Raw genomic sequence first — 26,309 nt, 5'->3', positions numbered from 1 at the left:
CGCAAAAATTAAACACGAAATGGCAAAACAGCCAGGCGGCAAACACTTTCCAACTGTCGCAGCATCCGCCAGCAGCTGCCGCTCGAACTCAAGTTGAAGCAGAAGTTGGAGTTGGAGTTGATGTTGAAGCTGAAGCGTTCACGCGGCAGCAGCACCCGCACCAATCCCATTCCCAATTCCAATCCGAAGCCCAGCTCCCACCCATTCCCAATGCCATTACCAAAGCCAAAGTCCATGGCTCGCAGCAGTGGAACACTGAAACATTATATTGGTACTTGGTATATTTTAAAAATAATATAATATAATAATATCTTATATTTCAACCTTTGCTTAAATATTGTGATATGATGCACAAATATTGATACATGTTCCATTTCTGCTTCCATCAATGTTCATAATTAGCTAGTTGTGACTTAAATTTCTCTCTGTGCATCGGCGTCTTGACAGCAACTGCAGATACAGATGAAGAAATGCTGGCGCTGCTCCTTTCACTTTCGATTCGTGTGCGAATCGAGAGCAAAACGGACTCTTAGCCCCGCCAAATAGCAAGGGGCAGCAATCAAAAGTAAATAGAAGAAATCCGCCAAAAAAGCCGATGCCGGATGAATCATCTGAAAGCGGCAGCGGATGTTGTGTTGACCGCCTCGCGGTTTCCCAAAGGCCATTCCGCTGGCTTAGGCGACACAAAAGTCATCACATGCCATCCGTCGGTGCTTTGGTGCGCCGGGAAAAACCCGTACCACCCCGTTTTAAGATCAAGGCTTCCCCGTCCAGCCTTGACTATGAATCGTTAAGTATCCACTGCTCCGAACTGCTCGGGTGTGAACGCTCGAGTGGATCGACCAGATAACAAATGAACCATTGTGGGGAGCGATTTGTTGGGACCTCTTAGTGAGTTGTCATACTTCAACTATTGAACTCAGTGCGGTTAATTGTGGACAGCTGCAGAAGGTCTGTCGTCTTAAGACTAGATGATCATTATATGAGATTATAATTTAATTAAAATGTAATCATCCTACCATTTCATTCCATTATACTCCTAATGTTCGGCATGTTTCCTTAAGGTTTCTTGGCCATTTTCACGGTCTTCTATTATTTTGCGACTGGAGATTGGACTTCTGTGATGATACGGATTGCACTCAACTTGGCTTGCTCTCCATTGGGTAAGTGTGGTGTCAGTTGGACAAGGCGCACACGCTGGCACGTGTACATTTCAATCATATCAGCTGCAATTAGCTGTCACGGTGGAGTCACAGCCTGTCACAGTCTGTCAAAAGATATTAAATGTTGCGACGCTTTCGTGAATTGCGGGTTCTGTTTTTATGATTTTTTCTCTCTTTTATTTCTTCTCTTTTCTGGCTATCGGGGTAGCTGGCCAAAAGGCATTGGGAAAATATGAACTGAAAATGTTTAATTGGCGGCTGTCATGTTTGGCCAGCAACAAAAACTGAAATAAAGCGATGGTGCTTACTATTGGCCATGGCGGCCAATGATGCTTTACGACTTCATATCATAATTGCAGCCAAGAAAAGGGTGGTGAGGGGCATCTGAAAGGGGGGGCAGGTACACCGAAAAAAATCTATTTAATGAAGGTCAAACGGATCAAATAGAATTCTAAATAAGCCTATTGTATTTGGACTTATTTGAATTTAAATTGCATACATAAATAGAAAAGCTTCCTTAGCGTTATCTTAAAAAATAATACTTTTTTTTAGTATATTGTAAGACCTAGAAAATTAGACATGTTCCAGTACTCATAAGAAGGAAGGATCCTCTGTTGCCTATTGGTCCCTAATCGGTCGCCTTTTTGTACAAGTTTCATATATGTATTGTACGGTGTACGTCATCTGCCGGCATTAAGCAATAATTCGTATTATTTGTACAATGCGGTGGCTGTTACAGTACTCCAGCTCCCTTCGGCCCGCTGCCCGCTCCCTGCTCCATCGGCCAGTCCCCTCACCCCCTTTTATATCTTTTACGCTTGTCTGTGCATTTATTGTTGCCTAATCGACGCACGGCCAAGGGGAGGGGGCGTCAGCGGGATGGCAGACAGCTGATTTTTCCAGTACCGCTTCGCCGCTGCTTCGTAGGAAGAGCCGCGGCGGCGGCGCTGCGACTGCGCAGCCGCTCAAAAAAGCTCGCGCTCAGCTTGGCTCAGCTTTTGCGCCTGCGCAGACCGTTCAGACTTCTTTGAGACGTCGCTCAAGAAGGTCGTGTTCGCGCTTCAAGTTCGGCTCCGTCCAAGTTCGGCTCAGCTTCGGTATCAGCCTCGCGCTCGTAGCTGTGCATTTGTATCCAGACACATTGGTCCCCGGCCGTGATCGCGATCGCTGTAAGTGCCACTGTGTGAGTGCAGCAGGATTAAGATAAAAGCCCAGGACTCGAGGCGAAGCATGGCCGAAAACTGCAATTAAAGTGGCAGCAATAATAGCTGAAATGCAAGAGATAGAGCGAGCGATAGTGAGTGCTACGGATTGCATTTGGCTAGCAGTTGCCTGCAGTTGCAAATACCAAACACCGCCCCCCGCCCCGCAAACCGTCGCCCCTCCTCGCCCAACCAACTGCGCCTGACAGTGAAAGTGATTTGATTTTGCAATTGGAGTCGCAATCGCTGCTGCTGCTGCTGCGCTGCTGTTGTTGCGAGCGACTTTGAACAATATTTCTGCTTGTTTGCTGATCCGATCACCCAGCAGCGAAAAGCGAAAAATAAGGCATTTTTGTTTTTATTATTACTCTCGCCTCAACCGAACGAAACCGAACAAAACACGGCAAAACAATAATGAAAAGTGCAAAGAAAACAGCCCAATAAATTGCAGGCAATTTGTAATCGGTATCCTAATACAATTTCTTTCTCTCATTTCGCACAGTACTGCCACTGTGCCCCCGCATACAGCAATCACAATTGGATTAATTCTCAGCACACTTCGCTGCAGCCTCGCAGGTAAGAAGCCCAATTAGTTGATTAAATTCGCTTAGTTAGGAAACGCAAATCGACTTAAATCATTTGCACGTTGCAACACTTGCACAGCTCACGAACCGCAGAAAAAGAAACTACTCAGTTATGGTGCAAAAGTAAGGCGTCATTATCTAATAAATCTTACCATATACCACTCTGCCAAATGCATAAAACGCAAACCTCATGGCGTGGTCGTGGTCGCTTGCAAAATGTGGAAAGTATTTGCGCTTAAATGCTTGCAAAATGCCTGGACACATAATCCGCCGCATTCGATGCATCCATCTGTTTGTCCCGTCAGGGGAGTGCTCGTGGTTTTTGGCATAACACCTGCCATATCCATATATCCATATATTCCCGACTGCTAGAATCCGGTGTGCTTTGGTTTTAATTGCTCTTGCTGCATGCAAGTGTAATTTGGGGCACAGCTGGGTGGCAAAACAGGAAAATTCGAGAATCGAGTTGGGAGTCCAAAAATTGCTTGGCCATATGTAATGCTTTTCCTTCCAAAGTCCATTTATTTAATTTGAACAACACTGAACACTGTTTATTTTAGACATATTCAAATCAAATACTTGAGAGACATAAACTGTAGTACGAATACTTTCAGAAAAATCAATTTTCGATTGATTGTATTACTTAACTCAAACCAAGCTTAGAAGTTGCATTATTAAACAAACCGAAGGCACACAGCTTGTGACATCAAAGCTGAACTTCAAATGTCATAATTGATAACCCAAAAAGCAATGTCAAAATGCGGTCGATTATTCAATGTGTTTCCACATTAACAGCTTGATAATTATTGTATAACCGACACCGACTTGGAATAATAAATAGGTTGGCTCGAAGGGGTTGAAACAAAAAACAAAAAAAACCATGTCAAGTCGCCAATAAAACAAATAAAATAAAAGCCAACGAAATGCAAAAAGCAAAGAAGCGAGAAACCGGAAAACATAAATACTGAGCCACATACAAAAGTGCGTAAAAGAAGGGCAAACGAAATGTGAAATGAGTCAAGAGGCAAAAGCCGAAGTGGGAAGAAAGGGGGGCTAAGAGCCCCAATTCGGTTAACTGCAGCTTGGGCCACAAATTATTTGGCAACGTTTTTATGGCTCCGTCGATGTCTTGTGTCGACTACACAATATACTTTCGTGTCTGTATCTGTGTGTATAAGTATGACATGAACTTCATTATCAGCAACGCCGACGCTGTCTTTTTATTTTTTGGTAACATCTCTTTACTTTTACGTTTTCCTCAAGTGGTTTTATTTTATTTCGCTTTTTCAATATAGGGCTGGCTGGCTTATTGCATAAGCGGCGAAACTCGTATTGCTCGGCCTGCTCTCTGGAGCATGCTACTGTATATATGTACTGTATATACGAGTATACTTAAAGGTGCACATTTATGTACATACATACGAGGAGTATATGACTTGGCTGAGAACTTTCTTTCCAGCAGCCCGACGACACAAATAACTTAATTTTGGGTAGCTGCTGCTGCTCGAATGCCCTTAAATCCGGTTCGGGATTTGGGACCATTTTCGTCTTGTAATAAGATCCGAGATATACGACCCGGGCGCTGGAAAACAAGTTCCGCCAAATTGTGACCATGGCCATGGATTTCTTGGCTTCATTCGCCTTGCTTTTATTTTCTTTTTGATGCTTTATGTAAATGTTTTTCACTCTCTTACCTTCTTTGTGCACTGATGGCTTATGTAAGCCAATCGAAATGCTCGAAAATTGTTGCTGGATTTATGCAAATGATTTCTCAATTTTTGTTTTCATCATTTTTTCCCCCTCTCCGCTTCGAGCCGAGTTTATTATGGATTCGGGTTGTTTGTTTATCGGCTTGTAGTTGTTAATTGGGCGGTCTGTTTTTTATTTTGTTTTTCTTTTGAGGGGGAGTCGACCGCAGTCGCTACTGGCTTTGGGTCAGCTTATTATTTGCATCTGACTGAGCTTCACCTCCGGCAAGCCTAAGTTCGTGCCCTAGGTCTTTTGTTTTTATTTCGACTAATTTTCCCCCAAACTTGTTGCAGTCACTTTGATTTGTATAAGTTCGTTGCCTAAGTCTTTTGTTTTTCTTTGCCGAAACATTTATTGTCTGCTTTGATTTGGATTTGATGTTGCGTCGAATTTCCTTCTTCTTGTCAAGTTCGTTGCCTACGTTTTTCCAGAGGGTATTTTCACCATCTTTAATGTCTTACAGCACGGCACGAGTCATTAGCACGAAATTCTCCAAGAGTTTATTGCGCTTATCTAATCGCCAGTCGTAGAGCTCACACAATCTATTGATTAATATGGCTCATGAGCCGTGTGCTCCTGCCTTTGTATGAGTGGCGCTAATTGCATAATCATCGGTGTTTGTGTTGTGTGTGCGATTTGCATGCCATGCTACATATATGAACCCATCAGCTTTTGTTATTGCTGTTGCCATGGTCTACACTCGGCCACTTCTTAACACTCTACTGCTGCTACTGCTGCTGCTGCCGGTGTTGACTTAACACATTCGTAACAATTGCGCATCAACCTACGTATGGAATATTAATTAACACTCCCCAGTTTGGCTGTGTGTGTGTGTGTTGGGAAGACGTCACAGGTGCCATCTTCTGGCCATCGATTGATTATGTGGACGGGCGTGATGAAACGCTCTTGGCAGCGGCTTACAACGGCACTTACCTTACCCAACTTTCGGGGCTCTAATGTGTGCATAGTCCGTTTGTTGTCGCCTCTGTTTTGAGGCGGACTGAAATGTGCCAATGGCACGACACCGATTTCCAACTTATTTGGCTTTGGCCAGGCCAAGACGAGCGCAGCTGTTTGACCCACTTGGGAGATGGGTGGTGGTGATGGCGGTGGTGGTGGTGGGAAAGCCAAATGGGTTTAACCTTTCGGCTTGTGCAAACAATTCGTAATTGCGAATGGTAGCAATTCAAAATAATTGAGCAAATCTATTTTAATTCCACTTTGCCAAGACGACAACCGCCGAAAGTGGAAGTGGGATTTGGACGGGGAGTGGGAGTGGGAAAGGAGCGGCTATCAATTTGGTGGTTGCTGTGATCGTCTCTTGATTGCTTGCTTAAATAAATGTGAGCGTTTAGCCAATGAAAGGTTGAAAAAACTAGAAAAATGGCTTTGCGCTTCTCTGTGGAAGAGTACAGTAAATGCTTGCTATAGTCGGCTTTAATCAGCTACGATTTTAGTAAACAATCTTTAAATTACTTAAATGTATGGAATACATTTAATTGAATGTTGTTTGTTTTAGTTAATCAAAAAAATTAAAACATAATTTTTTAAAAAATGAATAAATAAGTGCTGCTATCTTGGACAAATATACAATTGTATGTACTTTTCACATTGTACATACATTTATTTAGAAATATACCAGGCTTTTGATTATGTGCCCCCTTGGAAGTTATGCTTACTAATTTTGTTTATGGCACAAGAAATAAAGCTTCGTTTACAACTAGTGCAGCGGCATTGTTCGCGGCCGTTTTCGTTAAGGAGCCGCTAACTCGGATCTGGCACGACAGCAGCTTCAGCTCTTTTCTTTCGGCTTTCCTAATTTATTAGGCAAGCGCCCGAGTCCCTCCTCCATAATTTAGGCATTTTCCCCCAATTCAACAAAATGCATAAAAATTTCCTTGAGCCGCCGGCTTTGCTTGCCGGCTTGCTACTTTATGCGAAACTCATCAGCCGGCGACAAACGGGAGACAACTGAAATTACAACTTTTGGCTGAGCTTTTGTGTTGCCATTGTTGAAGATGTTGCCTATGTTGCAGATTTTGTTGGCCATGTTGCGGCCGCAGCCATTACCATTGTCATCCGGGGCATTAGCCATTCGGCGGCGGGGAGAATTCATTTGTCGTGAATTATGCGTGGCCAGATAAAAGAAAAGTCTTTTGAGCTGGGGACGCATAATCGAGTGCCCAAATGCAATGAGCGGTGGACTATCGCATCTGCATACGCAACTACATCTGCAATCAGTTGCTGCTGATGCTGCTGCTGCTGTTGCAGCTGCGGTGGCTCATTTAAAATGCATTTATCTCAATTACGAGCAGAAAAGCAACAAAATCGCTTGCTTACAACGAATTGGAAACGAAGCGAAGTGAACGACGCATTGTTTGCTGCAGAAAAAAACTTTCACTGCCAGCGCCGAACTAAAACAAAAGTAATGGAGTTGCGGGAGTCGAGGGATGTGATGAATATGCGGCCTACAATATAGCTTCAGCTATCCAAGCATAGGCCCTTGCAGTGGCAATGGCAGTTCCAGCCAAGTATTTTTAATTAAAACAAATAAACTGAAAGCGGACAGCACAACAAAGCGATTGTAAATTATGCGTAAGAGGCGCAGAAAGAGAAATGGACGCAGAAAGCCAGTTTCCGGCGTCCTTCACTCAAGGCCGTTTCCATATGGAAACAACACGCATGCACATTGTTGCTGCGCTGATGATCATCATCTTAATGATGAGGATGGTGGTCATGATGATGGGGCAGCTGTCGGTGAAGTAGCAGGCTTACGTAACCCGATCCAGGAGAGATCCAGTGGGCCGGGCAGCAGGGATTAGCCCGAACTTACCGTGCACTGTCCGAAATGTAAATTGAGTTTTGCAACGGTTGCATCACGATGCGTCAGCAGGGAAAACATCCAAGCTCCAAGCGCAGGCTGGCAAAACCAAAACCTGTTGGGTCGCCAAAAAAAAAAAAATAATATTTCATAACCATCGCCTGCCTATACATACATAAAGTGTCCGCAAAATGTGTTAACCATTATGCAAAGCTGTCGAAGCGCCGAGTCACGTTTTCGTTCGCCAGCTTCCTGGTGCATCGGAATCGGAAAATCGCCAGGCAGCACACCGCAGATCAAGTTCAAAGTGTCAAGTTTGCACAAATTTAAAGGAAGCGCTCGCCGGAGCGGCAAATAAGCAAAAGCCATTCGCCGACCAGCTGCTCCATGGTGCTTGAACTCCAAATGAAAGTGAAAACACGCCGACTTCGGCTGCAACGCTGCCGACCAGAGCAAAAAGCTGGGTAACTCTTACTTTTCGACTGCCATGGCTGAATTGCTATGATGACTAACCCAATGTGACTAGGAGTTCTGAGTTTTAAGAAGTAAAATACTAAACTAATAGTGGCATTTAATTTTTAAATTTTGAAATATATTCAATTATATAATAATTGCTACAAATAAATTTGTTTATTGCATGGAGAGTGCCGTTGCTCTAAACATTTCTATAGCAAAGAAAATCCATAGGAAAACCCATAATTGTCAATATAGTAGACCTTTCAAGATCTTTGAGGTTTTTTTCTTATAATATTAAACAATCTGTAAAAATTTCACACGGTTACAAGAAAGAGTAGACCAATAGCCCTCGAAGTGATTAGCATAATCAACTGATACAACTAGCCATGTCCAAGCCCATCCCATCGAACACACTTTCCTGATTAATTAGTTCCGTGATAATGCACTGCAGCAACACTGATATACCCCTAATGTATGCGGCTACAGGGTACTGAACTGCGATTCGTAGTTGCTTTTATTGCGCTGTTCGCTGCATTCATTCATTTCCTTCTATCGTTAAACGTGAAATCCAAAAAGAGAAGGGGGAGAAAAAGCCAAAAATTAGACAAAAAAATGCGCAAAAAGTAAAAAAGAAATTAAATAAAATAATATATAAAAAAAACACTGCGAGCGGCCGCCAGCTGCTGATGATGGTTTTTCCAGTTTTCCGAGATGCTTTTATCGCGGCGACAGGTTTCCCAAAAACCCAACTGTGACATGTGTGACCAAGGAAACGCGTGTTGCAGTGGCAAGTGGCAAGTAGCAAGCGGCAAGTGCACCTCTGCTAAACGAGTTTTCGGCGTAAATTGATGATTTAAAAGTCATTTACTACGGAATTAATGGGAATTTAATGCGCAAAGCGGCGATTACTGCAGGTAGTCATTTTAGTATTCGAGCATGGGCTAACTTACACCCACTCCTAATTGCCGAAATAAACCGGTCCGCCAATGATTATGTTTGTGTCTATCCGTTGCAGGCAATTAAGGAAGTGATTCGTGGCCAGAGCTCCTCGTGGACGTTGTCGCGATGCGGTGCAGCATGCAACCGAACGAAACCGCCTGAAACGCCGCTGTTAAAGCGTCAACAGCAATTGCCATAATTGCCATTGGAGCAGCACAGACCAATAACCGCCGGACCCACGAGCACATATCCAAACATCCCACCATCGACATCGCCATCGCCATTCGTATCGCCATCGCCGTTTCCAACCCATCCCAGCACCCGGACCAATTCAACTGGCAACGAAACCGGCAACTTGCCACACGAGCTGAGCTATCGGCGGCAGGCACACAGATTGCCGCAAATCCAGCTAAATTGTAACAGAGCCGCGCCGGAAAATCAGAAAATCGGAAAATCCCAAAAGCCGATACCCAGACCAAAATCCAGTGGGGAGATCAATGAACGCGGCACGCAGCTGACAGCACTTGGAATCCACTTTTGCAGCAGAGCAGCCAGAGCAGCGGAGCGTAGGAAAAGCGAAACGGACCAGCTCGTTTGGGACCGGATCGGATTGGGCGGCTTCGGTGCGTTCAGCGTTTGGTTTTCAAGTTCAGGCGGCGCTGAGCAGGAAGTTGTGCGGCTGCACCTTAATTGGAGCCAGTGTCATTACCACCCGACAACCACCATTCACCGCCGCTCATCCTGCTCGATGTAAGATGTTAGTGGCCACCGACGAAAACAATACCAATACCACCACCACCACCACCAGCCGGAGCACACGCAACACCTGGAGATGGAGCCGCCTGGCGTTGGCCGTTAGTCTCTTCGCCTACTGCTGCTGCGCCTCATCCGCGGCCACGCCCACCACCTCGGTGACCACGGCCGCCCTTCTTAGCGGCCACCAGCTGCTGCCTTGGCAAACGGCGGCTGCGACGGCGGCCACCACGACCTCCACCGCCCGCAATCTGTATGCGCCACACCAGAGCTTCAGCCGGCAGGACGACATCAGCTTTAAGGACCTGCGCCAGCGCAGCGATGGCACGGTGGTGCAGTCCTTCGGTTCCTATCGCACCGCTCGTCAGTTTGGTGGCTACTCAACCACTGCCCAGCGGCGTTCGGACGCCGCCGTAGAGATCATTCCCGCCCCGTCCGTGGAACTGCCGCAGGGTGAGCTGATCACTGTGCCCAAGCAGCTGGTGCCCACGATACCGGAGAATGTGACTCGCCAGGGTCGCCGCCGCAACTACATGTACATACCGCTGCAGACGGAGGGGGAGAATGGATCCGCGGCGCTGCTGCAACTGCGTCCCAGTCGGAATGCTACGCTTTCCGCGCTGGGACCTCCGGCCGATGGAGTGGCCGCCGTGGCCCATGAATTTGGCGCCGATCTGGCCACCCAGGGATCTGGACCGGAGCAGCAGCCGCTTGCATTGGAACTGGGTCCCGAGCGAACAGAACGCAGCGATCTCCTGGCCGCCGCCAGTTCCACGGACAAGCTGGAGTACGCCGAGCCGGAGAACACCAGTCGCCGTGTGGGCTTCCAATTTCCCAGCTACAGCCTGAAGCCCGCCAGCCCCTTCCATCCGCAGGCCTACCGCGAAGACAACCCCATATTTGGGGACACCAGTGCCGGCGGCTATGATCCCCAGCCGTACAGCGAGGATGCGTCTCCCGTTCCGCCGCCCACGCAGTACGAGCAGCACGAGACGCGACACACCCGGCAGCTCTACTTTGACTCGGACACGGCGTCCTCCAGTTTCGAGTTTCCCGGCTTGGTGAGCAACTCCAAGCCGCATGGCCTCAAGCTCTATCGCGACGATGTGACCAAGTTCGGGGACATCAATGGACCGATCACCGCGCTACCGCAGCAGCGACCCCAGCGAGGTTTCTACTTCGGCGACACTGAGTTCCGCACTGGTCCTCCTGCTCCGGTCCGCCAGTTTGGGCCGCAGAAGAACTTCCAGGAGTACGTGGGACCCAGCGAGTACCAGGGTACCCGGAAGAGCCGCTACTATCCCTACAAGTCGTCACGCAGTCCGAGGGTCGTCTTCCCCACCAACGACAACGTGGGCACCACCGGACCCAGTGGACCCGCCGGCAGCAGCGGACCCTCCGGAAACGGAGTCTACTTCAGCGATAACATTGCTTTCAGGTAAGAGTAAATGTTGATATATAAGATAAGCTCCTTCGGATGTAAGTGTAGGCACCATTAGATATATATATTTAATCCCTTGCATCCCAACAGGGACCAGAACTTTGGCATCAACGAACTGGCCGCCGTGCAGGATTTGCGCAATGACTACAGTCTGCAGGAGCTGGACAGCGCCTCGGAGGCGACCAGCAGTCCGCAGTCGGCGAGCACGTTCAAGGAGAAAGGTAAGTGCCACGTCCCCGACCCGATCTCAACCCCCTCCACCGCCACCCGCATTCGGTAGGGCTTAGGAAGGGGTCAGTCAGCTGCTGGGAAACTGCTTGCACTAGGCCACGTAACCCTACTCCCGAAACCCAGAAAGTCTAGAATCCAACCCAGAACCCAGAACCCACACACGCTCACACAGAACACACCCCGCCCGAACACGAGAACATACCGATTGCAACTCCGATTCCCATTCGACAGTCGACATCACAACGGACACGGAGTGCCAGCACCGGGGCGGCACGTGCGAGTTCTTCCTGGGCTGCTGGCTCTCCGGCGGCCTCATTCAGGGCACCTGCGACGGACTGCTGCGCGGCTGTTGCCACCGCACGGCCAAGTCGGCCAATCTGGGCAGCTCGGACTTCGTCGGCAATGCCGTAGATCTGACCGATCTGCCGCAAAAGAACTACGGACCCGTGAACAACGAACCCAGTGAGTGTGGCAGCCTCAGATCGATTGAATGCCAAATTGATTGAATCCAATCCAATCCAAACCAATCCAAGCACGTGCACACTAAACCCCAACCCGTATCCAATCCCCCAGTACCCAGTACACCCAGTACCAAGTACCAATACTCAATTGCCGATATATAAATAAGAGGCGAAATAGTTGAGAAATAATTTGCATGCCACCCCTAACAATTTACGTATGTTTTGTAGTTCGTTTTGTTGTTTTGTTATGTAGCTATGCACTCGAAACTCGCATTTGTTATTGTTACACTCTTGGGTAGTTTTCAGTGCCTAATTAAGCCGCATGTGGACCGAAGATGCCTCTAACAACGCACGCCACTAAAAACCAAGCAAGAGCCACCCGCGAAGGAGTCGCCTCGCATCGCCCATCGAATAAAAGACAGCGGGGCTGTATAAAATAAGTTTAATTGCCCGGCTTGAGCATGTTAATTACCACAGCACGCTAATGATAATTAAGCCATATATTACACATAGCTTAACGGCATTACGCTCCACGTCCACGTGCAAGTGTAGACCACGACGAAACAGAGACCCCAAATCCCATCAAGACGCGACGACTCGACCCGGCAGCTTGTTTGCCTAATCGCTTGTTTGGTGGTCGCCCCGTTGTTAATGCTTCCACTAACCCCATCCCAGATACCCAAATCCCCCTACGCTAAGAGATCCTGGTGCATGGTTCCAACTCATCCGACTCCTCTCCCTTTCAGGCTGCGGCATTTCGCTGGCCAAGCAGACCGCCCAGCGGCGCATTGTGGGCGGCGATGATGCGGGCTTCGGCTCCTTTCCCTGGCAGGCCTACATCCGTATCGGTTCCTCCAGGTGAGCATCTTGGCGCTAGATTCCTCAGTACTTAGTACTTACTCCCATGATTTCCTCTACACAGGTGCGGAGGTTCGTTGATCTCGCGACGACACGTGGTCACCGCCGGTCATTGTGTGGCCCGGGCCACTCCGCGCCAGGTGCATGTCACGCTGGGCGATTACGTGATCAACTCGGCCGTGGAGCCGCTGCCTGCCTACACCTTCGGAGTCCGCCGCATCGATGTGCATCCGTACTTCAAGTTCACGCCGCAGGCGGACCGCTTCGACATTTCCGTGCTGACGCTAGAGCGCACCGTGCACTTCATGCCCCACATAGGTAAGTTTTCCAGATATTATATTATAATACAACTGATCAAATCAGAAGTTAGTTCATAGCCAATCTAAATGTAGGCGTGTAAACAACAAAGTACTTACATCTATTTGTTTTTACTAACAGCTCCGATTTGCCTGCCCGAGAAGAACGAGGACTTCCTGGGCAAATTCGGCTGGGCAGCCGGCTGGGGAGCTCTGAACCCGGGCTCCCGGCTGCGTCCCAAGACGCTGCAGGCCGTGGATGTGCCCGTGATCGAGAACCGGATCTGCGAGCGCTGGCACCGGCAGAACGGCATCAACGTGGTCATCTACCAGGAGATGCTCTGCGCGGGCTACCGCAACGGAGGCAAGGACTCGTGCCAGGGCGACTCCGGTGGACCTTTGATGCACGACAAGAACGGGCGCTGGTACCTGATTGGTGCGTATATAGTCCCTGTGGTTCACAAAATTAACTAATACGATTGATCTCCTTTAGGTGTCGTCTCTGCCGGTTACTCCTGCGCGTCCCGCGGCCAGCCGGGAATCTATCACAGCGTCAGCAAGACCGTGGACTGGGTATCCTACGTCGTCGGACTCACGATGAACATCTAATTTATTCTCATCGCAATCGCAATCGTATTCGCATTCGCACCTGCCTGCTAAGTGGGCCACAGATTGTTTTGTACATAACTCACTTCATTCTGCTCCTTGCTCCGCTTCCGATCCACTCCGCCTAATTTATGGTTACACAAGAAATACAATTTAAATTAAGAGACAAATTAGCGCAGTACAAGTTAGCAGTTAGGATTGGCAGTGCGTATCTGAGAGATACACACGTGTGCGATATATCTGTATCTGCAAGCACCCTAAGCCTTAAATTAATTATAATTGATAATTACGGTTTAATTTACTTAGTCATATGCGCTGTTATGTAATTTTAAAACTATTTATGAACTCCATTTCGTGTGTAAATAAATTATACAAATATTGAAATTAATTCGAGCCCGTGAAAGTTTTATTAATAGTACAAGCAAAGTCCAAATGACATATTTTTCTAATTTTTCCATTCGTTGCTGTTGGTGTTGAAGTCTGGGTCTGCAAATGGTCAATGTGCATGTTACTTTTGCATCGGCAGACGCGGCACATAGACATGTTGAAAGGGAACCCCAGCCGCAGTCCATCCATGCTCCGCATCCTGGTAGTAGAGTCCGCCCATTCCGCCATCCTTCGACTGCTGCTCCATCACGCGAAATAGGGTGAAGACCTCGTGATAGATCTTATAAAATATAACTGAAGTACATGTTAATAATTGGGATCACCGGGTCAAGATGTAGTCGGCTTACCCAGCACAAGGTTAAACACCAGAAGACACATTAGAAAGCTCGACAGGTCAATGAACAGACCTGCGGTCGCGTAGAAAACCCCCAAGTAAAGACCAAAGCCAAAAATAACGCCATGATAGATAAGCCAGGGATAAATTAGGCAGCTTGAGTCCTGTCGAAGACATATTTAATTATAATTAAATTAATTAAATTAATTATAAATTGAATGAAAGTTTATATATTAAGATTGCCAGTCAACTGATTCAAACACGAATTGGAAACTAAATTAGAATGCAATAATATCCACTTGTTTTACTTACCCGGGCAATGCCAATCAGCAGCAGCAGACTGACGCCCATGTTGATCAGCGACAGTCCGTACACAATGGAGCTAAAGATGGTCAACACTGTGGCCAAGTAATCATCATTAGGTAATCCAAGGTTAGTGCTTAAGATTAGGGAATACTTACAATTGATCAGTAGCTGCTGTTCTGCGACCGGGACCAAGTTCATGGGCCACTGGTTGAGCAGCAGCTCGATGTCCGGACGAAAGTGGATGGTCAGCGCGGAACTGCCCAGGATGACGGTGGAGATGATCACGCCCAGCCAGCCGAGAATGATGACGTTGTACTTGAGGTTCTGGCACTGCACGTATGAGATGGTGTGGCTGGCGGCGATCGCCACGGCGGGTGACTTTCCACCAGGATGCGATGGATCGTTGGGGGCCATGTTACCGTTTGTTGTGCTTCGACTGAACGTGCTTTCTGCCGGAATCTGCTGTTTGGGGTCTGTATGTGTTTGCAACAGAACAAACAACGATGTACTGAAGGCCAGACGAGTGGAAGCCAGGTGACAGGACTGGGATCAGGGCCTGCTTCTTTAACACCAACAAATATATTTGTATCTCAATCAAGCATGCGGTGTCACTTAAGCCGATTTAAAGATATAGAAGAATGAGAAATGAGTTTTTAGTTTCTTGGGTCTTAAAATCCATTTTCACCTATCCACCCAATGGCACTAAAATAGGCGACACCTAAGAACCCTATTTAATATGTTAATCCGCCCAGGTGGCGACAAGTTAGAAAGTTACTTAAATGAATGTGTGGCCCCCATTTCGGTTAGTGGTTCTCCCTTGTCTAGATGGCCTAACCCCAAAGAGCACTCCGCTTGCCGCCAGTGAACTGAGCTGCTCCCATTCCGGCGAGAGATGGCAGCGGTTCTTGCAATTATGTCGCATAAAATAATTACAATAGACTGGGAAAACATTTCCTGCGCCGCTGGCGGCGTCATCAGCATTTCGTAATAATTAGTAGTGATGATGAAGAAGATCGGCCAGCACATGTGATGCCTCACAGCAGCAGCAGCAACAAGTTAAGACAGCAGTCACTACAACTGGCAGCAGCAAGAGAAGTCCGAACCAGAACCAAGATGAACCTGTTGCTGCGTCTTTCTTGGCTAATGGCGTGAAGTTAGTTTGCGTTTGGCCAGCGGCGCGTGCGGTTGTGGCTTATTCCCCGGAAGAATACCAGAACACTTCTCAGAAATCGGAATCGAAAGATGTGGTGTTAAACGCTGGTGCGTGGCTGCTGGGAAAAGGAAAACTGAACGGAAAACTGTGTCATCGAGCCAGTCGGCACAGAATTGGCACGGTTCCCATTATGATTGTTATATAAAAATCCATTAGCCCCGACCAGCGACCCATTTGCAAGCGACCCCGAAACTTGTTCGCCTATCAAGGACACAGATCTCTTTTCCGCCGAGCAGCTCCCCGAGAGCTCCGTGAGTCACCCAGACAGGCCCATAAACAGCACCGACTTCTAGTAAAAGTGGAGCAGCAATAATAGGAAACGTAAGAAGAAAACGGCAGCGCAGAGCCAGCTTAAAAGTGAATAAGAAACTGTCATGCTTTCATTGGCAACAAAAGCGTTATAGCCCATTCTGATGAGTGTTTCAGTTTGAGTGTCATCCTCCTCGGGAGAAGCAAAGTGCGAATAGTGACGAATCGAACGCCAAGATGCAGTTGCTATTGTGGCTGTGCCTGTTCCTCCTCCTGCTCATCTGCCAGTCTAGTCCCAGCCAAGCCAGTGAGTACATATGCACGCTCGGTAGGAACTCCACCTCTAGTGACCCAATCCCGCCCAGATATTCTGAACACCCTGCTTGGGGTGCCCGCGGAATGCGTCCACCAGAGCGGCCTGTGGCCCTGCAAGCTGAGCTTCTCCTGCTGGCTCCAAGGCGGCAAGCACGCGAAGGGATGTGGCAGCAACAAGTGGCTCTTCAGTTGCTGCGTCGCCGAGACCCAGCATCCGCACCAGCAGCAGCACCACTCACCCTCATCGCCGCTGGCCAACCTGGTGGACTATGGGAAGCTGAAGCTGAACCTCAACAGCCTGCCCAAGCGGATCATGCTGCGCAGACGTGACGACAACGAGCTGCTCAATCCCAAGGTGGGTCTGCTGTGCTGCGGTAATTGAGCCATTGCGACCGCAGAGCGGGATAATTGAGCAATTTCATTTGACAGACGGGCAGGATTTTTCTAATTAAAGCTAGAATGAAGATGCTACTAATTTTCAGGGGTTTCCCATTTCGGTGTGCGACTTTCATATGTAATGTTGAGTGCCTACATATATGACATATAGACATTAAACGGCATTGACTCATGCATGTATACATGTACATGTACCTTACTTAATATATTTAATATTTTCCCAGCCCGAGTGTGGACTGCCGCGGACGGCGCAGAACACGCTTCAGAAGCGCATTATTGGCGGTCGACCGGCACAGTTTGCGGAGTATCCGTGGCAGGCGCACATCCGCATCGCGGAGTACCAATGCGGTGGAGTGCTCATCTCGGCTAACATGGTGGCCACGGCCGCCCACTGCATCCAGCAGGCCCACCTGGCGGACATCACCGTGTACCTGGGGGAGCTGGACACGCAGGATCTGGGTCACATACACGAACCGCTGCCCGTGGAGAAGCACGGAGTGCTGCAGAAGATCATCCATCCGCGCTTCAACTTCCGCATGACCCAACCGGATAGGTATGACTTGGCCCTGTTGAAGCTGGCCCAGCCGACGGCCTTCACGGAGCACATCCTGCCCATCTGCCTGCCGCAGTATCCGATCCGGCTGATTGGGCGCAAGGGTCTTATTGCCGGATGGGGCAAGACGGAGGCGCATATGGGCCACGCGGGCACCAACATGCTGCAAGTCGCCAGTGTTCCCATCATAAGTGGGTGCTGAATCCTACTATTATTAAAATATATTATAATATATACTTTTTTGTATTTCAGCCACACTGGACTGCATTCGCTGGCACGAAAGCAAGCAAATAAATGTCGAGATCAAGGCCGAGATGTTCTGCGCCGGACACTCCGATGGCCATATGGATGCCTGCTTGGGTGAGTCAATGCCACTGAAATGTTGCTTCATTTCATCCTAACGTCCTTAAGCAAATATAAAATATGTAAGCTCAGCATATTTCTTATAGATTCGTTTATAAGTAAACTTTTTTAAAAGGAAATACTAATCTGGTTATGAGTTTGTGAGCTTTTATGGATGAGATTCCGACCCTTAAATATATTTACTTTATTTCTCCACTAAATTAAATTTGGTTCAGAGACCATAATCTGTTCATTTTATGAGACATTGCGTAGTTCATTGCGTATCACAGCATACTTTCAGGCTTAGCTTTTGAAGTGGTTTGTTTGTTTTGGCTTACATACTTCTGATAATTAATATGATCTTGTATTAAGCAAAATTTTTAAAACATACCTAAAGACTTTAACTAACGTACCAACAAGATATAATATATATACCCGTTTCACAAAGAAAATATATATCATATAACAAACTTAAATGTTCTTTCTTTTTGGCAATTTTAATGAACTACTCTAAATCAAAGCATATGATGATCATATTGTAAAGGAAATAATTATTCTAATTTAATATATCATTAGCTTAAAGAATTAATTCTTCTAATATAATAACCTGTTTCATTTACGTATCCCAGGTGACTCCGGAGGTCCGCTGGTGATCAAGGAGCGCGGTCGCTTTGTGCTTGTGGGCATAACCAGTGCAGGATTCGGTTGCGGAGTAGATCATCAGCCAGGTGAGACTCGGATATCTTGTCAAACATATCAAAAACCTAGACCTGTTCAATTCATTGACAGGAATTTATCACAACGTTCAGAAGACTGTGAGGTGGATACAGGAAGTGGTGGCCCGCAACGAGTTATAGCTGCATACGACCCTGGAAATCCCATCCGAACCTTTGGCAATGCAACACATCTCATTAGTTTACGGCTCGTAGCATTAGGCAATGGCAACGTGCAATCCGTCGCCAGAGACGCATTATTTATTAGATTTAATAAACAAAACAATTAGCCTATTGTAATAGCGTTTGCCATTTGGGGAAGTGGGCTGCAGACCGACCTTGAACGCCGCCACCCGCCGCCAAAGAAAGAGAAAACGTGGCGGCCCAAACAAACGAGCCTCTTGTTGGGTTATGTCACTGGTTGTGGCCTATTTGGTGGAGTGCCACAAATGGCACAATCCCTAACTGCCAGGCGGTAATTTGTACATTAGGCGCATTAAGCCCAGGCAGCCTGCGTTGCCCAATGTTGCTGTTGCGCAGTGCAACTGCTGCTGCTGCTGCTGCTGCCGCTGCTGCTGTTGCACCGCATCAACATTCGTGTGGGCATATGTCGCTGAGCGGTGGCAATGAAATCCCAAATGTGTGTCATCGAACGGTCAGTTATTATTGGTAATTGGCCGTGATTTGGCTCGGTTCGAAAACTTCTTTGCGCCGAAAGCAAATGTCACGCTTGAGACGCGGCTCCATGCTGCTGCTGAGTGGTATGTTCCGCCTGCAATTTGTTCGGCAATTGGTTTTGCTAAAACACCAATTCGAGTTTTGAGGGAAAACGCGACTTCCTCTTTGGCGTGGAATGGTGATGGTAGAGAGGCGAAATTGGATATTAGTCATGGCGACAAAAGCAGCAACATGCAATTGCCAGTTGTGAGTTGCCAGTTGAGCCACAAAACTCGTTGCCTTGGCCACTTTCGTTTTCAATGCGGGTCTCTCGCCGTCTTAGCTTGGCTTTTCTCTCGGTCCGCTCTTTGGTGACTATTACTCAATAGTCGGAGCTCGGCTGGGCTCGCTCCGTGCCGTACCGCTCGCCAGTCGGTTGGCGGTGTTGATGGCATTTTCATTTTGAATTTGTCAGCCGCCGTTTATTAAGTGCTTCGACGCGACGGCACAGTGTTCGCGAACTGCGAATGCATTTGGACGGCGCGAGACCGCAGAAAGCGAAGTGTAAAATATTAAAGATACACTCTAAATTATTGCCAGGCCTGCACGACCAGAAGTGAAGAAGTGTACGTTGGAGAAAATTGTGGACTTTATTCCGTTTACCCGGGCGGGCCCAACACTCCACTCCACTTCGGCCTGCTATGCAAACGAGGCGCGATTATTCAATCAAAAACTCGCGCCGCTACGTGAATTAAGTGAAACACAATTGCAGAAATCAGTGACAGACGCGGCAACAACAAGTGTACACAACAAAAAGTACGAAAGTATTGCAAAATGCGCTCGCCGCAGCAACTGCTCGTGTTGCTGCTTGCAACAGTGGTCGCAGCTGGCCAAAGCAGCTATAACTCGGTGTACAACGAGGTGATCCCGCCGGAGCTGAAGCAGGCCATCGACCAGGAGCTGACCAAGGAGGCCAAGTTCTTTGATGAGCTGGACTGTGAGTATTTTGGCCGAAGCCGCCCTTCCCTCCTTCCGTCGAGTCAAATCGAGTTCGTTGCCTAAGTCTTTCGTTCGCCTGGCACAATTTGCATATTAGTTAACACGCCATGCTTAACCTTGATCTTCGCTGCTCCTCCTCGGGGAAGTTGTGAAACCCCCTTTTGAAAATCGGACTTGGCCCCCCGGCGAAAGTTCAGCATTCCGTTCTTGGGCAGCCAATTCATCTTGTTTAATTGGACTTTCCAAAAGAAAGACACGAAAGCCAATTAAGCCCGAGCTTAAGGTGATTACCCATTAACATAAAGGCACCAAATGCGAGATGTGAACTCACATAGAAAGCCTGCGATTTTGGGCACCTGTGAATGACTATCAAAACGATGGCCAGCCAGGCCAAATATTATAAATCAAATGCTGCAGCGTGGCGGCTGCACAAGTTCAATGGCAGCAGCAGCAGCAGCTGCCACGGATATATGTAATACGAGTATGAGAAAAGCAAAAGTGTTTCCAGATACCGATACACGGACAGGAAAATCCACTGCAATTAACTTCAATTGCGCACTCGCAGTATTCGAAAGTGTTAACAGCGAGCGCTGTGAGTCCGCCATTTTCCCAAAGATTATAGATTATTTGGTTTGGCCTTTTATGTAAGCAGAAACCTTGGCCAAAAATACAAACCGACGACAACAAAAAAAAAAAAAACGTAAACAGCCCAATTGAAGTCGAGCAAATCGATGGCTTGGCAACATGTTGCCGGTTCGCTGGCAACACCGCTGCGCAGCCGCTCTGCGCTGCTCCGATTCGATCCGATCCGATAAAGTTGCTCTGCAAGTGAAATGGGCAAAAGCGGCGTATCTTCGTGTCTTCGGCTGCCTTTCGGACCTGGCTGCTCGGCTGTGGGCTTGGCGGCCGCAAAAGCTTGGCTTAGTTCTGAGCCGATTTTCCCGACGCGCGGTCGCTTTTCCGTTTGCTCGCTCCTCGCCGACTGTGTGCGCATGCGTAAAGAAAGATAATTCCAGAGGCACAAAAGTGAAGTGAAGATTACGCTTTTCTTTTCGAGCGTCGAAACCGCGCATGCGTGAACTGCGCCAGAAAGCGCCAAATGATAATAAAAGTGAAATCCTTGGTGAACTAGTGACAGGACTGCAGCTGGTCGCGAGCCAGTGACGGCTAAATATCAATCATAGGCCACCAAGCGAAAGTGCCACTACCCCCATCGAAAGTGAAAGTCCGCGTGGGACAACCCCTTTCGTTTCGCTCACTTGCCATGCTGCCACTGCCCAGGCACTCCAAGGACACCTGGCTGCGACTAGTGGTCCTCTGTGCCCTAATATGTTTGTCAGCGCCCAGAAGAGCCGATGCTCTGGGCTATCCCAGTGCCCAGCAGGAGCACGACATGCTCATCCTGGACGCCTTGTCGCGGCGCAGTGGAACCGGATACTATGGCGAGAACAGCGTGATGGAGATGCTTTCCCGAAGTACTTAGCCTCGAACCATTTGACCCGACATATGTTAGACCCCCACCCAGCCACCTCTCAACTAATCTCGTTCCCCCACCGCCCCTGTCTTTGCAGTGATACCGCAGTCGTGCCGCTTTCGTGGCCACAAGTTCGAGTGCGGCCTGTCCATCTCCTGTGTCTTGGGCGGCGGCAAGCCGCTGGATCTTTGCTCCGGTGGCATGATCTGGTCCTGTTGCGTGGACAAAGATCTCGACGCTGAGGAGAGTCCGCACGCCGCCCCTGTGAACAACACGAGTGAGTATATCCCAACCGACACATCCACACCGAACCTCCTCCATTTCGATTCCCAAGTCCAGACACACATTTGATTCTGAAAGACATTTCGCCTCGATTCCCTGCAATTGGAAAATTGCTGCGCTTGCAGTTATGCAACTCGGTTTCGTATAATAGCGCTATAAATTAGCTTGCATTTCGAAAATAACAACAAATTGCTCTGTGCACTAACACACAAGCAGAAGCAGTTGCCTTTGGGCGCCTCAGGGAGATATGCAACTAAAAAGCGCAGAACACTCTAGTCCGAATGGGATACAATTGTATTTAGTTAGTATGGCAAGCCTAACATATTCTTTAATCTTGCAGTTATACATATACTATCATATAATATAATAGTATAATATAAGAGTATATGAATAAAGTTCTTCAAACTTAAACTTTATACTTCGTTAATACGAGTTTTGCTATTCAATCCAAAATGAAGTACAAAATTAAATTAAATATACCTCAACAATTTATTAAAATAAAAATGGAAGTAGTAAACCCAAAGTTAAAGTTATTATATTAAGAGACATTTTTCTTGAAAGTGATTTAGTATTACTTTCATCATGAGTATGATAACTGCTTTCTGACCCTTCTCGGAATTTTTCTGATATTATTTTTTTTGGGTGAGAACACAATTGTGGGAAAGTTGTTCTTCAGTTAGAAGCCCAATTTTTGACCGCAGAACATAGCTGTAACTTGGCCAAATGTGTTCACATTCCTAAAAACTACTCTATTCGCTGCTTTGTGGATCGATTGGCGTGCCATCAAGTGCATTGCTTCCATCGTAATCGCAGTGGATGCAATTACCAATTCGACAATAGCTGCAGGTAGAAGACCAAGGAGACGAGCCATTCCACTTATATGTATTATGCCACACACGCATCGGTATTACCCACGGAGTTTTATTTATTTGGTTACTTCAACTTGCTGTTTTCCATCTTCAGCTGTTCCGCAGCTATTTTGTTGTGCTCTGTTTAATTTTCTAGATTTCTGGCTTTTTTTCGAATGCGCTCGTTACGAACATAAAAGCAAACCTGAACAATAACAAAGCATTACAACATGTTATGAATAATTCTTGGTGGAAAATTTTGTTTTCCCCGTCTCTCACTCGCACATCAATCTCAGTCTCAGACTCAGCCTCAACCTTTTCTTTTGCCGCAATTTAACTTAATTTTGAGAGTCTTTTCCCCACATTTTGAGTAAACCTTTTCCTCGAAGCCCATAAAGAAGCGGGTTCTGCGTGCTTTCTTTGGTATTTCATGTGTAAAGTTTTCCCAAGGCGTCTGGCGACAATGATAAAGCCAAAAACTGAAATCCGAAAACCGAAAACCGGAGTCAACCACGAAATGGGCAAAACTCACTTGCGGAAATAAACGAAGGTGAACGTTTTCGCATTTAAAAGTGAAATTTTTGGTTTTCTTTCTTTGTTTCACTTCGACTGGGCGCCCTGCTCCTCATCCCTGCCCCACCGAAATCTTTATTATTTTGTTTGCTTTCAAATGTGGGAAAAATCACAGCGCCAAAGTTACGGCATACCCGAATCAGGCCGAGATCCGAGCTCCTCGAAAGTGTTAATCAAGTCATGACGCCGTTCTGTGTCTCCCCCCAAATGGCTTTCGGATTGGTTTGAATTACGTTCGAAACACCCGGACACACAGTCTTTGTCTTAATGGCCCCACTGACCAGTCTGGGCCCAAATTTTCAGCTGACATAATCGCATTCGTGTCTGGGTCCCGCTTTTTATTACGAATGGAGACCAGTTTTTGGGGGAAAGTCTCACACCGACTCCGTTGGCAATGGTGACCTCTGGAGTCGCTGGCCAGACCATCATCCTGTATCCCAATTCTCACACACAGGCGACATAATACACTTGCATGACATTTACCCCGACCTGTCGACGAATGCCAACAAGCCGCAGCACCACCTGCACCACCACAGTGGCAACGGCCTGTCAGCGGCCCCATCCACATCGTCCACAGCGTCCTCCTCCGCACGACCGGCTTACCCGAGCAGCTACTACGGCACCAAGCGACCAACCCACTACAGCGGCTCCAATCCCTACAAGCCAGGCTCCTCCGCTGGCGGATCTAGCCGCCCATCCTCCTCCTCCTCCAGCCTAAACAGCTGGGAGCACGAGACCGGGGGCCACCTGGGCTCTATCAGCGGGATCACAAACCACCTGGACAGCTTCTTTGACGCCGAGTCACAGGCTCCCTTGGACTCCGCCGGCGCACCACCACCAAACGAACCGCTGCCCAACGCACAGGCCTTTGCGGTGGGCAATGTCCTAGACCTCAATGCTGGAGAGGCGGCGGACGAGTACCAAAGTGGAGGCAGTGGTGGCTACCACGACGCCAGCTATCGTCCAGTGCCGGGTACAAAACCACCACCATATCACACATCTCTCTTTTCTCTGGCACCACTGCAATTGGTTCTTTTAAGCTGCACCACACAACCACTCACCCACTCTGTCACCACTCACTATGTTGCTATCTTAGTTTCTGTAGATAATTTCTTGACTTACTTTGGTGCTCTATTGGCTGGATCAATATAGTTACGCTTACTTACTTTATATATATTTTTATTCCCAGGCTGCGGCGAGGTCTACACACGATCCAATCGCATTGTAGGAGGTCATTCCACGGGCTTTGGCTCCCATCCCTGGCAGGTGGCGCTGATCAAGAGTGGGTTCCTCACCAGAAAACTCAGCTGCGGCGGTGCACTGATCTCCAATCGATGGGTGATAACGGCTGCCCATTGTGTGGCTTCGTAAGTACTGATTAAATAAAAAGTGAATCTTGCCAATGCATACTAATACATCTTTAATTCCCCCGTAGCACCCCTAACTCTAACATGAAGATCCGACTGGGCGAGTGGGATGTTCGTGGTCAGGAGGAGCGCCTAAACCACGAAGAGTATGGCATTGAGCGAAAGGAAGTGCATCCCCATTACAATCCTGCAGACTTTGTAAATGACGTGGCCCTGATCCGCTTGGACAGGAATGTGGTCTACAAGCAGCACATCATACCCGTCTGCCTGCCTCCTTCCACCACCAAATTGACCGGCAAAATGGCCACTGTGGCTGGGTGGGGGCGAACCCGACACGGTCAGAGCACAGTGCCCTCCGTGCTGCAGGAGGTGGACGTGGAGGTGATCTCGAATGATCGCTGTCAGCGATGGTTCCGAGCAGCGGGTCGGCGAGAGGCCATCCACGATGTGAGTACACATTTGCTTAGATTTAAGATTTAGCTCTTCCCTTAAGAAAGATCTATATTGAGCAACATCTTGTCCTCCAGGTCTTCTTGTGCGCAGGCTACAAAGATGGCGGCCGGGATTCCTGCCAGGGCGACAGTGGCGGTCCACTAACACTGACCATGGACGGTCGCAAGACCCTGATCGGATTGGTGTCCTGGGGCATCGGTTGTGGGAGGGAACACCTGCCCGGCGTCTATACGAACATCCAGCGTTTCGTGCCCTGGATCAACAAGGTTATGGCCAATGACAACGCGTAGGCGCCAACGCGCAGGTGTGCGTCCGCTGCGGAGATGCATGCCGTCAGCCAGGCCATGTGATTCCTCTACGACTCGGGGTTGCTAGTGTGTAAGACCGAGGTCCTTGGGGCCTTGTATTTATTTTACCATACTCCACTTCCTAGGGTTCCTCGACTCAATCAGTCCAACCGTTCGATCCCCCCACCCTTCATTCGACTTCATTGCATTCCACGCATTCTATTTAAGTTTTCTATATTTATTAAACACTGTTCGAATTACTCCTACATTTGCGATCCACTTTCACTGACATCGTATTGATACCAATAGTTATGTTTTAAAAATAAAAACAAAATGTACCAAAATACAATGGCTTTTCATCGACAAATGTTTCAAATGATCATCAAACAGAACTTGAAATATAACTTTTTAAAACTTTATAAAACTTGCATAAATATTTTAAGTATTTACGCTGAAATTCACGGAAAGCGTTCAACTCTTAAATTTTGTTTAATTTAAAAATTTGAAAATTTAGAATTAAATTATTGTACTGCTAACTTTTAACATTCCAAGCAGCATTTGACACACTGCGTGGTTCGCGTCTTGGGTAAATAAAATCAAACTGCATACTTTCAGGCAGCATCTCAATCATATACAGATGATGCACAAAGAACATGATTTCGAAATGGATTGGAATCTGTGTTTATCTTGTTGGGCAAATAAGAAACAGAGGCAGCAAACATTAGCCAGAAATACCAGAACAGGCACGAACATCAAACAGAGATATCTACTGAGATAGCGCGGGAAATCCAAACTGGGTCCATGGCCGTGCAACAGGTGCCACATGCCGAGCATGATCTGAATTTCTAATGAGCCCGACTTCCGCTGGCCACCAAGCAGTAACCAATGACCAGTATCGCTGGGCATCCAGTGGATGGAGGTGCCATCAAAACTCAATAACATAATCAGGGGGAGAAGAATCGAAAAGGAGCTTATCAGCAGCTCTCTCTCTCACCTGAGCT

The 26,309-nt window shown here is 47.6% G+C and overlaps 4 protein-coding genes across 9 annotated transcripts; 3 read left to right on the top strand and 1 right to left on the bottom strand.

Annotated features, from left to right (window-relative positions):
* The first annotated feature begins 2,196 nt into the window (after window positions 1-2,196).
* Window positions 2,197-13,948, top strand: LOC6608274. Of its 2 annotated transcripts, XM_002032982.2 has the most exons (9): window positions 2,197-2,332; window positions 2,868-2,941; window positions 8,991-11,105; window positions 11,199-11,329; window positions 11,571-11,801; window positions 12,547-12,658; window positions 12,723-12,976; window positions 13,097-13,390; window positions 13,448-13,948. In XM_002032982.2, the coding sequence occupies exons 3-9, from the start codon at window positions 9,670-9,672 to the stop codon at window positions 13,561-13,563; spliced, it is 2,574 nt and encodes an 857-aa protein (XP_002033018.1). In that variant the 5' UTR covers window positions 2,197-2,332; window positions 2,868-2,941; window positions 8,991-9,669; the 3' UTR covers window positions 13,564-13,948. The 2 variants fall into 2 exon arrangements, with proteins under 2 accessions (XP_002033018.1, XP_032571770.1); XM_032715879.1 differs by lacking the exon at window positions 11,571-11,801 and having other exon boundaries at window positions 2,198-2,332.
* On the bottom strand, window positions 13,939-15,129 carry LOC6608273. Its single transcript, XM_002032981.2, has 4 exons — window positions 14,743-15,129; window positions 14,594-14,679; window positions 14,295-14,445; window positions 13,939-14,241 (listed from the first exon to the last, which is right to left on the bottom strand). The coding sequence occupies exons 1-4, from the start codon at window positions 14,999-15,001 to the stop codon at window positions 14,069-14,071; spliced, it is 669 nt and encodes a 222-aa protein (XP_002033017.1). The 5' UTR covers window positions 15,002-15,129; the 3' UTR covers window positions 13,939-14,068.
* Window positions 15,130-15,765: 636 nt separating this feature from the next.
* LOC6608272 (serine proteinase stubble) lies at window positions 15,766-18,663 on the top strand. Of its 2 annotated transcripts, none has more exons than XM_032716595.1 (6): window positions 15,766-16,356; window positions 16,415-16,719; window positions 16,985-17,504; window positions 17,566-17,673; window positions 18,285-18,383; window positions 18,465-18,663. In XM_032716595.1, the coding sequence occupies exons 1-6, from the start codon at window positions 16,287-16,289 to the stop codon at window positions 18,656-18,658; spliced, it is 1,296 nt and encodes a 431-aa protein (XP_032572486.1). In that variant the 5' UTR covers window positions 15,766-16,286; the 3' UTR covers window positions 18,659-18,663. The 2 variants fall into 2 exon arrangements, with proteins under 2 accessions (XP_032572486.1, XP_002033016.1); XM_002032980.2 differs by having other exon boundaries at window positions 18,445-18,599.
* An 867-nt stretch (window positions 18,664-19,530) lies between these two features.
* LOC6608271 (serine proteinase stubble) lies at window positions 19,531-25,657 on the top strand. Of its 4 annotated transcripts, none has more exons than XM_032716405.1 (6): window positions 19,531-20,022; window positions 21,596-21,775; window positions 23,656-24,174; window positions 24,391-24,568; window positions 24,637-25,015; window positions 25,096-25,657. In XM_032716405.1, the coding sequence occupies exons 1-6, from the start codon at window positions 19,860-19,862 to the stop codon at window positions 25,309-25,311; spliced, it is 1,635 nt and encodes a 544-aa protein (XP_032572296.1). In that variant the 5' UTR covers window positions 19,531-19,859; the 3' UTR covers window positions 25,312-25,657. The 4 variants fall into 4 exon arrangements, with proteins under 4 accessions (XP_032572296.1, XP_032572298.1, XP_032572295.1 ...); XM_032716404.1 differs by lacking the exon at window positions 19,531-20,022 and adding an exon at window positions 20,918-21,499; XM_032716407.1 differs by lacking the exon at window positions 23,656-24,174 and having other exon boundaries at window positions 19,539-20,022.
* The last annotated feature ends 652 nt before the right edge of the window (window positions 25,658-26,309 follow it).

This window comes from Drosophila sechellia, chromosome 2R (assembly GCF_004382195.2).
Source record: "Drosophila sechellia strain sech25 chromosome 2R, ASM438219v1, whole genome shotgun sequence".
NCBI lineage: Eukaryota > Metazoa > Arthropoda > Insecta > Diptera > Drosophilidae > Drosophila > Drosophila sechellia.
The sequence above is the reverse complement of the archived record's forward strand: the minus strand, read 5'-3'. Positions and strand labels throughout refer to the sequence as shown.

Coding starts and splice junctions, on each gene's coding strand:
- LOC6608274 (XM_002032982.2), top strand. CDS start 9,670: ATGTTAGTGGCCACCGACGAAAACAATACCAATACCACCACCACCACC. Junction 11,106..11,198: donor AGCGATAACATTGCTTTCAG/GTAAGAGTAAAT, acceptor GCATCCCAACAG/GGACCAGAACTTTGGCATCA. Junction 11,330..11,570: donor GAGCACGTTCAAGGAGAAAG/GTAAGTGCCACG, acceptor CCCATTCGACAG/TCGACATCACAACGGACACG.
- LOC6608273 (XM_002032981.2), bottom strand. CDS start 15,001: ATGGCCCCCAACGATCCATCGCATCCTGGTGGAAAGTCACCCGCCGTG. Junction 14,680..14,742: donor ACAGCAGCTACTGATCAATT/GTAAGTATTCCC, acceptor ACTTGGCCACAG/TGTTGACCATCTTTAGCTCC. Junction 14,446..14,593: donor TGCTGATTGGCATTGCCCGG/GTAAGTAAAACA, acceptor TGTCTTCGACAG/GACTCAAGCTGCCTAATTTA.
- LOC6608271 (XM_032716404.1), top strand. CDS start 21,289: ATGCTGCCACTGCCCAGGCACTCCAAGGACACCTGGCTGCGACTAGTG. Junction 21,776..23,655: donor CGCCCCTGTGAACAACACGA/GTGAGTATATCC, acceptor TCTCACACACAG/GCGACATAATACACTTGCAT. Junction 25,016..25,095: donor GGCGAGAGGCCATCCACGAT/GTGAGTACACAT, acceptor CTTGTCCTCCAG/GTCTTCTTGTGCGCAGGCTA.
- LOC6608272 (XM_032716595.1), top strand. CDS start 16,287: ATGCAGTTGCTATTGTGGCTGTGCCTGTTCCTCCTCCTGCTCATCTGC. Junction 16,357..16,414: donor GTCTAGTCCCAGCCAAGCCA/GTGAGTACATAT, acceptor AATCCCGCCCAG/ATATTCTGAACACCCTGCTT. Junction 16,720..16,984: donor ACGAGCTGCTCAATCCCAAG/GTGGGTCTGCTG, acceptor ATATTTTCCCAG/CCCGAGTGTGGACTGCCGCG.